We start from the raw sequence: 14,612 nt of genomic DNA on the forward strand, positions 1-14,612 counted from the left end.
GGCTTGCCCAAGACCACACAGCTAGGTAATTATTAAGTGTCTAAGGCCAAATTTGAACTCAGGTACTCCTGACTCCAGGGCTGGTGCTCTATTCACTGCGCCACCTAGCCACCCCATTTCCATTCTTAGGTAAGGATAGATACTGAACTTGTGCTTTCATTGGTCTGGGGAATCTCTCATTAGGAAACTTCCTATGCAATTTATAATCTTAGAGAGTTGCCCAGGATGCTGCAAGTTTAAGTGATTAGCCAGTCTGTTGAAGGTAGTACTTGAACCTAGGTCTGCTGGGCTCAGATCAGTACTTTAGCTACTATGTAATAATATCGTCCGTGAAACTTTTCCCCCAAAATTTTCTTTTGAAACATTGGCTTAGTTTTTTTGCTAAGCTATTAAATGGCATTTTAATTTCTTCAAAGTATTTATTTCCAATCACAAAGCCTGAGAAGGTTTAAGCTTTCCAACCACCTAACTACAGTCAAAGTCCAGGGAAGAGAGAACACTTCTCTTTTGTAGTCTGTAGGCCAGCCAATTGTTTCTCTTCCAAGAGAGGAATTGGAATTAAAAAACATGAATGCCTCCCTCTGGTCTGGGGCCATAGTTCATTATTGAATGCCAAAGGTGTGCTCCAATTCCCTAAACAGACAGTCTTAACTTCCCCTTTTCCCTTTCATTTATAGGTTGGTTTTTGCTGACCAGTGTCTCCATAATTACTTTCAAGATGTCATGCCCAGGGGTGGCTAGGTGGCTCAGTGGATGGAGCACCCGCCCTGGAGTCAGGAGGACCTGAGTTCAAATGCGACCTCGGACACTTAATAATTACCTAGTTGGGTGGCCTTGGGCAAGCCACTTAACCCCATTGCCTTGAAAAATCTAAAAAAAAATGTCATGCCGTAATTACTTCCTTTTGGTTTCTCTGACATCAAAGATCTTTTACACAGTGTCAGAGATAAGTAGTGGCTTGTTGTGTCTTCCCCTTCACAGATGAATAATTTTTTTAAAAAATTGAGAACAGAGCCTTTCCTCACCCTGATGTTCCTGACTTTACATTATAGAAAGGAAAGAAATAAACATTTATTAAGTGCCTACTATGTGCTATGCCCTGGGCTAAGTGCTTTACAAGTATTATGTCATTTAATTTTCACAACTATCATCTTCATTTTGCATTTGAAGAACTGAAATAGCATTTGAGTGGCATGCCCAAGATCATACAACTAGAAAGTGAGGTTAGAGCTGAACACAGATCTTTTTTACTTCAGATCTAGTACTGCTCCTCTAGCTCAGCTAGAGTTGCCACCCCTCTACTCAAAGGAAGCTTTGTTACTAAGATCCAAACCTCAGTTTTGTCGCAATTAGGGGGCTAGGCTAGGTCACTGTTACATATTTTCTTCATTGTCTACAAGGTACTGTCTTCCTATATCCTAGTGGATCCACAAGCCCTGAATGATCTTGAGTTTTAAGGTTTTGAGAATAGGCTTGGTGACTTAACCAGATATAAAACAAAGTACAAAACTACTACAAGCCTCAAATTTTAGTGGCCTCAGGTACCCAGAGAAGGATCAGCATTTTCTAAAGCATCTAATTTGAACTTTATTCTATTACACAACTATTTTGTCAGCAGAGAGCAGTCATTCATTTCCTTTCAACTATGAGTCTGATTGAGATCTCAGAGGGAGAATTAGGATTATGATTAGCGTCGTAGGATTACATTAGGTTAAATTCATAGATGAAAGCAATGAGTGGGGAGTATGAATGGTAACAGACAAAGAATTATAATTGGAAGGGACCTTTGGAAATGTCAATCCTCATCCTAAATCCTAGAGAGAAAGTAACTTGTTCATTTGAAAGATGAGAGGGTTCAGAAACTCAGTAATTATCTCAAGTTCTCATCTTATTAATCTTTGACCTGTTTATTTTTTGTTAAAGATTTTATTTTGAATTTTACAATTTTCCCTTAATCTTACCCCCCCCCCCCACAGAAGGCAATTTGTCAGCCTTTACATTGTTTCCATAATGTTCATTGATCCAAATTGAGGGTGATGTGAGAGAAATCATATCCTTAAGGAAGAAATACAAAGTATAAGAGATAGCAAAATCAGACAATATCATTTTTTTCTTCTAAATTTAAGGTAATAGTCATTGGTCTTTGTTCAAATTCCACAGTTGTTTCTCTGGATACAGATGGTATTCTCCATTGCAGCCCCAAAATGTCACTGATGTTGCACTGATGGAATGAGCAAGTCCATCAAGTTTGATTATCGCCCCCATGTTGCTGATAGGGTGTACGGTGTTTTTCTGGTTCTGCTCATCTCGCTCAACATCAGTTCATGCAAATCCCTCCAGGCTTCCCTGAATTCCCATCTCTCCTGGTTTCTAATAAAACAATAGTGTTCCATGACATACATATACCAGTTTGCTAAGCCATTCCGCAATTTAAGGACATTTACTTAATTTCCAATTCTTTGCTACCACAGATAGGCCTGCTATGAATATTTTTGTACAAATGATATTTTTACCCTTTTTCATCATGTCTTCAGGGTATAGACCTAGTAGTGGTATTGCTGGATCAAAAGGTATGTACATTTTTGTTGTCCTTTGGGCATAGTTACAGATGTCTCTCCAGAAAGTTTGGATGAGTTATGACCTGTTTATTCAAGTTACAGATCCAAAGGAATAAGAAAGGTGGGGTATGGTCTCTGACTCAAAAGATGGAAGACACATGATTCCATAGATCCACTTTTGTGATTAACACCATAATATTAAATGAGAGTTTTTACTCAGAATAAGTTTAAATCATTAGAATGCAAAATTCATTCCTGGACATCTAATATATCTGAGGATGTTCTCACCCAAGAGCCCTATTTATTACTCAGAAAATTCTCCTGGGCAATTTTATTCCTGGTAACAAAATGATAGTAAATCAAGAATCTCTTCCATAATAATTTTGCCTTTTGGATGTTCATCATCAAACTATTCTTCTCTTGTATGTGTGCTTTTCCATTTTTTTTGTCCTTTAATGTTTCCTCTTCTACTTCCTATCCCTTAGTCTTGAGGGAACCCCATATTTCCTTTTACCTTAATCTCTATGCGTTCTTTGACACTTAAACACTCTCATGGCTTTTATTACCCAACTATGCAGTGAGTCCCAAAACTTGCTCTACAACTTCACCTTCCTAGCACTCCACTCATATATTTTCACTTGTCTGCTAGATAGTTTCACCTATATGACTAATCAGCATCTCAAAGTCAACGAGTCTAAAATTGAACTCATCACATCCCCTACCCTAACATCTCTGACTGGTACCATCATTCATTTATTCTGGCTGCATATTATTCAACTGTTTTTCAGCTCCACTGCACTTAAATCCAATCAGTTGGAATATCTTGTTTATTCTTTCTCTGTAATAGTCAGAACTCCCCATAGAACTAAGTTTTTTTTATATTCTCATTTCTTTTCACTTAGGCATTTGTAATGACTTCTAATTTATCTTACTACCTCTAGTCTATTTGGAATATAATCCATCATTCACTTTACTACCCATGTAATCTTCCTGTTTTCACATTGATTAAATCACTCATTACCTAGTCAATAAGCCCTTACTAAGTATTTTCTATATGCCAATTATTGGGAATATAAATAATTAAAAAAAGTTGATCCCATGGGGCAGCTAGGTGGCGCAGTGGATAAAGCACAGGCCCTGGAGTCAGGAGTACCTGGGTTCAAATCCAGTCTCAGACACTTAATAATTACTTAGCTGTGTGGCCTTGGGCAAGTCACTTAACCCCGTTTGCCTTGCAAAAACCTTAAAAAAAAGATGATCCCTATTCTCAAGGAATTTAAATTCTAATGGAGGTATGAAGAAGAAAGTGTGTGTGTGTGTGTGTATGGGAAATGTCTGGAATATCATGAGTAAAGCTGGTAAAGGAGTGTGTATGCCTGGTAGGAGTACCAATTTTGTATCTACAATTCTGCCTGATTTCAGCTTCATGGAAGAAGATGCCCCTCCTATGATGTTGTTCATCATCTCTTTTTTCTTTTTCTTGAATATATTTCTTATTCAATTACATGCAAAGACAGTTTTCTACACATTTTATGAGATTTCGAGTTCCACATTTTTCTGTTCCTCTCTTCCCTGTACAGTGAGTAACCTGCTATAAGTTATATCTGTATAACTTCATTGAACATATTTCCATATTAGAGATGTTGTGAAAGAGGAATTGGAAAAAAAGCATAAAAACAAGTTTTAAAAATGGAAAATAGTATGTTTTGTTCTGCATCCAGACTCCATAGTTCTTTTTCTGGATATGGATGGCATTTTTCCATCACAAGTCCTTTAGCATTACCTCTTACCATTATGCTGCTGAACAGTAGTAAGCTCATCATTTGTAATCTAGTCATCATGTTGCTAACAGTACCTCCTGCCTCGGCTTCTCCATTGATTAAAGGGATGGAGGTTGGAGTTACCAAAGTCCTCCCAAAGCCAGCTTTTGGGGTGGGAAGAAATTGGATGTCTTCCACTGGTAGAATAGCAATCCTGTGTGAAACAAGATTTCAAAAATAAAGGCCAGATAATTGAAGCTGGTTACACATATTTTGGAGTGGCCGCAGTGAAGGGCAGTGGTTTTGCAGTCAAATCTAATCAGGTCAGCCAGTTTGCATATTTCCCATGAGCTATGAATGACAGGCTTATGACAATCATATTGCCACTTGAAGGAAAAGTGCCTATGCTCCCACTGTGATGAACCCTGATGAAATCAAAGAAAAATTTTAATGAAGACCTGGAGACCTTTATCTTAAATGTAGTAAAGGACTTAACAATTCTGGGTGATTTTAATGCTAGAACAGGTTCAGATGACCAGACATGGTAGGGAGTCCTTGGGAAGAATGGAGTTGGAAGAAACAACAGCAACCTGACTACTGAAGACTTGTGCATCTCATGACCTCATCATGCACACTTTCTTCCATTTACTTAAGTGCAATAAAACTTTGTGGATATACTCTCATAGCAAATGTTGGCATCTAATAAACTATGTGATTGTAAGGAGGAGAGACAGGATGTGAGTGACAAAGGCAATATCTGGTGCAGAGTGCTGGACTAATAACAGACATATCCTCTACAAGCTACATATTCACATTCAACTGAAGTGGTGACCCCAAACTAAATTGACCACCAGAAGGATTAATTTCAAGAGATTAGAATGCTTTCTTTTTGGTGCCATACCAATCAAACCACCAAATAATTATTTTACTGAGCTAGAAGAAAAAAAACAGTAATAAAATTTATCAGAAACAACAAAAGATCAAGAATAGCAAGGAAAGTGATAAAAAATGTAAAGGAAGGTGGCCTATCTCTATCAGATCTAAAACTATACTATAAAACAGCAGTCACTGCCTGCTACTGGTTAAGAAATAGAGTAATGGATCAGTGGATTAGGATGGATTCAAAAGGAACAGTAGTAAATGACTACAGTAATTAACTTTGACAAACCCAAAGACATTAGCTTCTGGGATAAGAACTCATTATTTTACAAAAATTGTTGGGATAACTAGAAAATAGTGTAGCAAAAACTAGGTATAGACCTACATCCCACACCCTATACCAAAATAGGTTCAAAGTGGGTACAGGATTTAGAAATAAAGGGCAACACCATAGATAATTTAGTAGACCTATGTAAAGGGTATAAATTTATGTCCAAATGAGAAATCGAGTACATTATAAACTGCAAAATGCATGATTTTGGCTATAAGGAAGTTTTATAGTAATAAAATCAATGCTGCTAAAATTAGAAGGAAAGTAGAAAACTGGGAAACAATCTTCAAAACCTAGGAGTTCTTATAAAGATCTTTCTAAAATATATGGAGAACTGCATAAAATATATAAGGCTGCAAGTCATTCCTCAATTGATAGTCTAAGGATATGAATAGATTAAGAATATTAAGAATAAATTAGGAAATTAAAGCTATACATATAATCACATGGAAAAAGCTCCTCATTACTGATTAAATAAATGCAAAGTAAAACAACTCTGAAGTATCACCTCATACCCATCACATTGGCTAAAATGACAAAAAGGGAAAATGATCAATGTTGAAGAGGTTGTGGGAGGATTAATCATTGCTGGTAGAGTTGTGAGCTCATCCAACCATACTGGAGAGCAATATGGAGCTATGCCCAAAGAGCAATAAAACTGTTCATACTTTTGACCCAGCAATTTCAATTCTAGGCCTCTATCCAGAAGAAATCATAAAAAATGGGACAAGACCCACATGTTCCAAAATACTCATAGCAGTTCTTTTTGTAGTAGCAAAGAATTAGAAATTGAGGGGATGCTAAAATCAATTGGGGGATGGCTAAACAAGTTATAGTACATGAATAGTATGGAATGCTATTGTTTTTTGAGAAATGGTTGGACTACAAAGAAGCATGGAACGAGTTACGGGATCTGATGCTGAGTGAAGGGAACAGAACCAAGAGAACATCCTACATGTTTAATAACAACACTGAGTTGATAAACTCTGATGGATGCAGCTGCTCTCAGCAGTTCAGTTAAACTGACTGGACAATGTTATCCCCATCCAGAGGAAGAAAAACAAAAGAAGCCTTCAGAATCTGATGAACTCTACATTCACTTTTTCAAAATATATCTCATATATTTCATTCCTTTAATCCTAATTTCTCATACTGAACATGACTAATCTATAAACATACTTAACACGAATGTATATGTACAATATTAAACTGACTGTTCAATACAGAGGGGAGAGAAGTGGGAAGGGAGGATGGAAGGAAATTTTGTAACTTAAAAATATACATAGGCATGTGGATGAATGTTGAAAAACTTTCATACCATGTATTTGGAAAAAATAAAATATCAATAAAAAAAGAATGCTTCTCTGTGAACAGTTTGTTGCTGACTTGGAGGGAAAGGTGAACCAACACATAGTTGGCAATACTGGAGCAGAAAAGTAGTGGGCAGCTTTCAGAATTTTGTGTATAACACTGCACTTGCTCATCTGGGTCAGAACACTCACAAGCATCAAGACTGATTTGATGAAAATGATAGGAAAAATACAGAAGCTGCTAAATGAAAAAATGAAAACTCCACAGGGTTTACTAGCAAGATACTTTATCCTTTTTCAAGAAGACAGCATTTAATTCCTTAGAAATTAAAGTACAAGTGAAGTTTAGAGAGATTCAAGATTCTTGACTCAGTAAGAAGATAGATGAATTTCAGTTTTATGCAGATAGTAAAAATCCAAAGTACTTTTATGATGCCCTGAAGGCTATTTATGAGCTAAAGATGTATGGTGTATCTCAACTATTTGGTACTGATGGAATCACAGGGAGAAGACCCTAGTGAGAAGTACTGAAGACTTCCATAGTGTTCTTAACAGACCATCATTGATCAAAAATCATCGACTGTTTACCTCAAGTTGAAGTCAGTCTGGTCCTAGTTGAAGTTTTAGTTGAAGAAGAGGTTTTGATTACCATTGGGCTTCTTTCATGTGACAAAATAGCTGGTGCCTGATTCTATTCCAGTTAAGATTTATGAGGTGGGGAGGTCCATTGCTCATCCAAAAACTGACTGAAATTTTCCAGTTTATATGACATGAAGAAATTATCCTCCAGGAATTCAAGGATTCTTCCATTGTCCATCTCTATCAAGGTAAAGAGAATAGATTGTCCTATGACAATCACAGGAGTGTTTCTCTTTTAGTCATTGCTGGTAAAATTCTTACCAGAGTCCTCAGTAGGCTAATCCTTCACCTGGATGATGGTCACCACCCTGAGAGTCAGTGTGGCTTCAGAAAGGGTCAAGGAAGAGTTGATATGGTATTTGCTGCCCCACAACTCTAGGAGAAATTCCAGGAGCAGAACAGAGATTTGTATACAACATTTGTAGATCTGACCAAGGCTTTTGATACCATCAGTTGTGATGGTTTATGGAAAGTTATGTCAAAATTTGGTTTCCTGGAGAAGTTCATCATATTGTATGCCTGTTCCATGACAGTGTGCTTTCCTGGGTTTGATTGGTGGGGGATGCTCCAGGGATTTCCCAGTCATCAATGTAGTGAAACAAGTTTGAGTCCTTCCTCCTATGCTTTTTTTTTTTTTTAGGTTTTTTGCAAGGCAGTGGGGTTAAGTGGCTTTCCCAAGGCCACACAGCTAGGTAATTATTCAAGGGCTGAGTCTGGATTTGAACTCGGGTACTCCTAACTCCAGGGCCGGTGCTCTATCCACTGTGCCACCTAACCACCCCCCCCTCCTATGCTTTTTAGCATGATGTTTTCAATCATATTGTCAAACATGGGGATAAGCATGGCATCAAAATCAGCTACCACACTACTGGTAATTTCTTCAACTTGAAAAGGCTCCAAGCCAGGAAAAAAGTATTGGGAATGTTGGTGCATAATCTTCTGTTTGTGGATGATTGTGCACTCAGTACAACCTCTGAAGTTGAGGTACAACAAAATATGGATGAATTTCTCTGCTGTTTGTGCTAATTTTGATCTAACAATTACTATCAAGAAAATAGGTGCTCCATTAGCTAGCACCACACCATCCATATGTGGAACCATTGGTTACAGCAAATGGAGAAGTTTTGATTACCTTGGAAGTATATTTTCCAGTGTGGTACAATGAGGTTGGTATATGCATTGCCAGAGTCATCTCATTTGGGAAGATTGAGAGAAAGTGTGGGAACAAAGAGGTATTACAGGGACCACCAAACTGAAGGTATTGTGTTGATCTTGTTGTTATGTCTGTGAAATCTGGACAGTCTACCAGCACGACAACAGGAAACAATTGCTTCCACTTAAATTGTCTTAAGGAAAATTCTACAGATTAGCTGGCAGGATGACATACCAGACATTTAGGTCCTTTTTCAAGATGCCAAGCATTCAAACATCAGAGATCACACAATGAACTGGCCATGATGTTTGGATGCCAGGCATATGCTTTCCATAAACACTATTAGATGGAGAACTCACATAGGGCAAATGCTCACTCTTGGGTCAGAAAAAGTGATACAGGGACACTCTAAAAGTCTCTCTTAAGAACTTTAGAATTGATTGTGTAGCATGGGAGGTACAGGCATGCCCTCATTAGAGAAGGCATTATGCTCTATGAGCAAAGCAAAATTAAAGTAGCTCAAAGGTAACATGAGATGTGTAAGTTTACAGTACCCACTACAGGTTTTCACATGAACAATTTGTACCCGACCTGTGACAGAGCATTCTGAGTTCATATTGATCTGATCAACCAAAGTGGAACACTCGAACATGGTGATATAATTTTGGTCTTCTTTGATAAAGGAGGACAAAAACCAACCTGCATTTACATATTCACAGGATCACAGAAGGAATTTTAGGGGCTATCTGTACACAAACAGAGTTTCTACTATAAAATATCTATTAAATGCTTATCCAGTTTGTTTGAAGATCTCCAAGGAGATGAATATAGCCCATTCTCTTTTTGCATAGTTCTAATTGTTAGGACAAGGGGGAGGGATAACCTTCCTAACCAATGTGAAGGTAACCCACATTTAAAGAAAATAGTGGTAGTTATTAATCCTCTCAAAGTAGGTTGGTGGTTTTTTTAAATGATTTCCTAATCACCTTTTTAAGGCATTAATGTGATTTGACCCCCCTCCACCTTGTTATTTTATTTCCAGATATTTTGCATGTTGGTCCCTCTGCCTTACAATTGTATTTTTAGCATAGAACTTTTCTATACATACATGATCAAATTTGACTTTTCCCCAACATCCTTCTCTTCAGAATCACTTCTTTTTCCTCAAGATGAAATTGTGATGTTAAGGTCCAAATGTGGTAATTCCACTTTTCTTAATAGGGGGAGGAAAACCTTTAAAATGTTCTTTTCAAAATTTTTCCATTTTAATGTTTTGATTCTTTTCCATTTCCATTCTTCAATGCCATTAGAATGACTTTGTTTAGCTGAATATCTTTACACTGGTTTTAACCTCTACTTCTGTTCTCTGCTTTATAAAAAATGCAGTACATAATCATCTATCATCCTTTGTAAAGTTTTTAATAGACATGTATATTCTAACGCAGTATGGTCTTTGGCAGATATCTTTCTTTCATTGGTAAATAAGTCATCTTAGTCAGATGCTTTCTAGGCTTTTGGTCTCACTACCAATTAATTTACATTGGTATAACTTCTGAATGAAATTATTAGTTAAGTAAATAATTAGTTAGCTTTTGTTGTCCATTTCCCATTTTTAAAATTTTCAATAATTTGTTTAAATAAGGCAGGATTAAATCTTTTAAAAACTGTATACCACATCTCCTCTCACCTCCATTCTTATTTAAGTTCTGATTCTAGTTTTGATGAATTAATGGTCTGTGATAAGAATAATCACTTTTTAATAATGAATCTTTTTCTTGATGATAAAGCACCCTAAATCAGAATGAATTTCCACTTAACTTTCAGTTAGTTAGAATTCCATGCTTTTAGTACAGAAGAACATCTAATTTGTGGTCAAATTAAATGAATTTCTCTGCTGTGACTTGATAATATAGGCAATGGAACAATCTGTTGTGTTGAATTTTAAGGAATATCATGCTTTTTTGAGAACAAATACTATTTTTTGTGGGTGCTCTTTACTATCATAATTTTAATTGTCAAGAATATTCAAAATAGCTAAAATCAGACGTTCCCAAAAGTCATAGTATCATTTAGAAATGAGAAATATATGTGTATGTATATTTAGTATGTGTAGGTTTGCAAAGTTTCCTTATTCATTATGTCACTAAGTCTCAAAACAACTCTTTGAATTTTTAACTTCATTTTATAATTCAAGGAAAAGGTTCAGAGAAATTAATTGATTTGTTCTTGACCACACAGTTAATTCTTAGAAGCAGGGTTTGAACTCAGGTATTCCTGATCACAAGTCTAGCATTCTTTTCTGCCAGGGAGTACAGATTTCAGCCTTTCTCATATTGTACATATATTCTTCCATAAAATCTCCAGAGAGAATCTGCCCAATATAGTAAAGAATTTCTTCTGGGTCATTTAACATTTCAAATGTATCAATACAATCTTTGGACTGTTGACTTCTGTGGCAACCTCTCTGCTCATGACTTATCCATCTTTGCTGTGCATACATTTTCTTAATATCTTTTATGTCATCACTTGGGTACAAGTCATCATTGATACAGTGGTGCACTGTATTCATTGTTGTTATGCTATTTTGTCATGCCCTTTGGGTCATTCTTAATTTTGGTTCTTCAGAAAAGATAGTATTATGTGATCATTTCACATTATTAGTAGAATAAAACTTAAATATATGAAATTTTGCATGAAAAACTATTTAAGACAATTGAAAATATCATCTAGATTCTTAAACAAAATTCAATCTACTCCCTTCTATTAATACTGAACCCAGTCTGTTATCCATTTGCAGTGACATTATACATTAGATATACTGATAGACTAATCCAATAGGTTGTATATCCATCTGCTGAATACAATCTAGGCAATAGACAATTGTACACGCTTCATTTTTCCTACATGGATTGTTCATCTGATTTCTTTTGAGTGGCTGTAGATTTCTTTGAAAAGATCCTGTAGAATTCTGAGTTTTGATTTAATTAGAATAATGTCATCTTCAAGTAAGATAATCTCGAAGATGTTATGGAAATTAAGCATAGGTCACTTGCTCTGACAGCAGTGCAATCTTTTGGAGGTGATAGGATCAGAAATATAGAACTGGAAGAGAGAGGTGAAGCAATTTAGCAACTAGTCCACTCCCATTTTATATAGGAGAAAAGTGAGGCCTTGTTCACATTAATTGACTTATAAATAGTAAGTAGAAGGGACAAGGTTCTAACTCAAGTACTATGGCTTCTAAGTTCACGGTTCTTCTACTTCAGCATACTGTGTCCTGTTTTCAGCCTTACATGGTCTTTATTCAGTCATGTAACAAGTCCTTATTAGTAGCCCAGGCATCTATTCTTGGAACTGTATGTTTAACATCTTTTATCAATGTTTTGAATGAAACCTTTGAAGGTATACTTGTCAAAACTGCAGGTGGATGTAATAGCATAAAATTCAATGGGATAAAAGTATGTAGTTCTTCACTTGGATACTGAAAAAAAAGTTTCACAAGTACAGGATCTGGACACATAGCCAGACAACAATTTCCATTTAAAAAAGATCTATGGAGATAAGAAAACTAAAGCTCAGTATGAGTCAAATATGTGACATGGCAGACAAAAAAATATTATTGCTATCTTAGGTTGTATTAAGAAAAAATATTAGTATCCAGAATGAGAGAGCTGATATTTCCTATGATCAGGTCAGGTCACATTTGAAAACTATATTCAGTTTTGGGGGGATTACATTGTAGAAAGACCATGAAGAATGAATCCAGAAGACACAGGAGCTTCTTGTGACCAGGAAGGTTATTAACCTGGAGAATATGCAGTACAGAATCAATTTGAATGAATTGTGTTTGTTTAGCCTAGAAAGGAAATTTGGATAATGAAAGCAGTTTCAGATATTTAAAAGGCTAGAATGTAAAAAAATGAAAGAATAATTGAATCTTTTTTCTCTCCCTATCCCCAAATAACTAATCTCCACTCATTGGTATTTAATTTAAATATATTTTGTTTATACTTATGGATAAAAATAATATAATGATATGTTCCTTGAGGATAGGAATTGTTTCACTTTTGGCTTTGTGCTCCTGGAGGCCAAGACAAATCCTGGGGACACATTAAGATTTAATCAGTGCTCAGTGATTGCTTGCTTCCAGAGAGAGAATTAGGAGCACTCTGTAAAAGTTGTAGGGAGCCTTTCCGTGCTGCCCAGAAGAGGGGTCCATACGGCATTGTTCACGATTTCCATCGTAACTTTCAAGGGAAACTTTCACAATGTCCAGAGCCCTGGATGTCTTTCAGATGAAGGAGGAGGAATGTCCTCAAATTCCTCGCTGCAGGCACCCATTTGGGTGGCACCAATTTGGACTTCCAGATGGAACAGTATATCTACAAAAGGAAGAGTGACAGTATCTATATCATTAATTTGAAGAGAACTTGGGAAAAGCTTCTGCTGGCAGTTCGTGACATTGTTGCCATTGAAAATCCAGCTGATGTTAGTGTCATCTCATCCAGGAACACTGGCCAGAGAGCTGTTCTGAAATTTGCTGCTGCCACTGGTGCCACACCTATTGCTGGATGCTTCACCCTGGGCACCTTCACTAACCAGATCCAGGCAACTTTCAAGGAGCCTCGCCTCTTGGTGGTCACTGATCCTCGTGCAGATCATCAGCCTTTGACTGAAGCATCATATGTTAACCTTCCAACCATTGTACTGTGCAACACAGACTCCCCACTTCACTATGTGGACATTGCCATTCCATGTAACAACAAGGGAGCTCACTCAGTGGGTCTGATGTGGTGGATGCTAGCCCAAGAAGTCCTGCGGATGCGTGGTACCATCTCCCATGAACACCCATGGGAGGTCATGCCTGATCTTTACTTCTACAGAAATCCAGAGGAAATTGAAAAGGAAGAGCAGCCGCAGCTGAGAAGGCAGTGACAAAGGAGGAATTTCAGGGTGAATGGATTGCACCTGCCCCAGAATTCACTGCTGCTCAGCCAGAGGTGGCTGATTGGTCTGAGGGCGTCCAGGTGCCATCTGTGCCCATTCAGCAGTTCCCTACTGAAGACTGGAGTGCTCAGCTGGTTACTGAGGACTGGTCTGCAGCTCCTACTGCTCAGGCCACTGAATGGGTAGGAACTACCACAGAGTGGTCCTAAATTTTACCCAGATGCTCTAATAGTGTTGGAAAAATGCGGATGGAAAATAAACATTGGTTTCTTAAAAAAAAGTTGTAGGGAAACAGACTTAGGAATAATGTAGGGAAAGAGTTCCTCACAATCCATATGTTGTTATTAGTCATCCCTGACTCTCATGATCCCATTTGTTTTTTTTTCTTTCTGTTATTATTGTTGTCATTTTGGTATACTGGAGTAGTTTCCCATTTCCTTCTCCAACTCATTTTCCAGATTAGTAACTAAGACAAAATAAGGTTAAAAGATTTTCCAAAGTTCACACAACTAGTTAAGTGCCTGAAATCAAATTTGAACTCATCAAGATAAGTCTTCCTAATTCCAAGCCCACTGCCCTATGCATCCCATGATGGAATGAGTTCCTTTGGTAAGTACTGGTAAGTACTTTGGTGAGTTCTTCACTTGAAACATTCAAGTGGAATCCCTGCTTTTTGGGGATATTATAGAAAAAGTTCTTGTTCATAACTGAGTAATTGACATACAAAGACACTTTGATATTCTGCAGTTTTCTGCAATCTATATCATTTTATCAGACATAGACAAGTCATGAGTGTCCATTATTATTTCTGACTAATAGAGTTACAATTCTCAAGAATTATATAATCTTTCTCCCCAGGTGGGGATGTAACCAGTTTCGTCTTATTGGATAGCAGTTTTTTTTCTTTTCCCTTTTTCACCTTTTCATGTGTCTCTTGAATCTCCTGTTTGAAGTCCAAATTTTCTATTTAGCTCTGGTCTTTTCATCAGGAAAAGTTGGAAGTCTCCTATTTTGTTAAACATCCATCTTTTCCCC

General features: G+C 37.0%; 1 protein-coding gene across 1 annotated transcript; it reads left to right on the top strand.

Moving 5' to 3' along the window:
- Positions 1 to 12,639: 12,639 nt before the first annotated feature.
- On the top strand, positions 12,640 to 13,819 carry LOC141522096 (small ribosomal subunit protein uS2-like). The gene is made up of 2 exons (XM_074235210.1): positions 12,640 to 13,539; positions 13,677 to 13,819. Exons 1-2 carry the CDS (start codon positions 12,999 to 13,001, stop codon positions 13,784 to 13,786), a joined length of 651 nt encoding a protein of 216 aa, XP_074091311.1. The 5' UTR covers positions 12,640 to 12,998; the 3' UTR covers positions 13,787 to 13,819.
- Positions 13,820 to 14,612: the final 793 nt, after the last annotated feature.

This window comes from Macrotis lagotis, chromosome 1 (genome assembly GCF_037893015.1).
Source record: "Macrotis lagotis isolate mMagLag1 chromosome 1, bilby.v1.9.chrom.fasta, whole genome shotgun sequence".
Lineage (NCBI taxonomy): Eukaryota > Metazoa > Chordata > Mammalia > Peramelemorphia > Peramelidae > Macrotis > Macrotis lagotis.

Excerpts from the sequence above, each read along its gene's own strand:
- LOC141522096 (XM_074235210.1), top strand. The coding sequence starts at position 12,999 with ATGGAACAGTATATCTACAAAAGGAAGAGTGACAGTATCTATATCATT. Across the intron at positions 13,540-13,676 it reads AGAGGAAATTGAAAAGGAAG|AGCAGTTCCCTACTGAAGAC; the intron begins AGCAGCCGCAGC and ends CTGTGCCCATTC.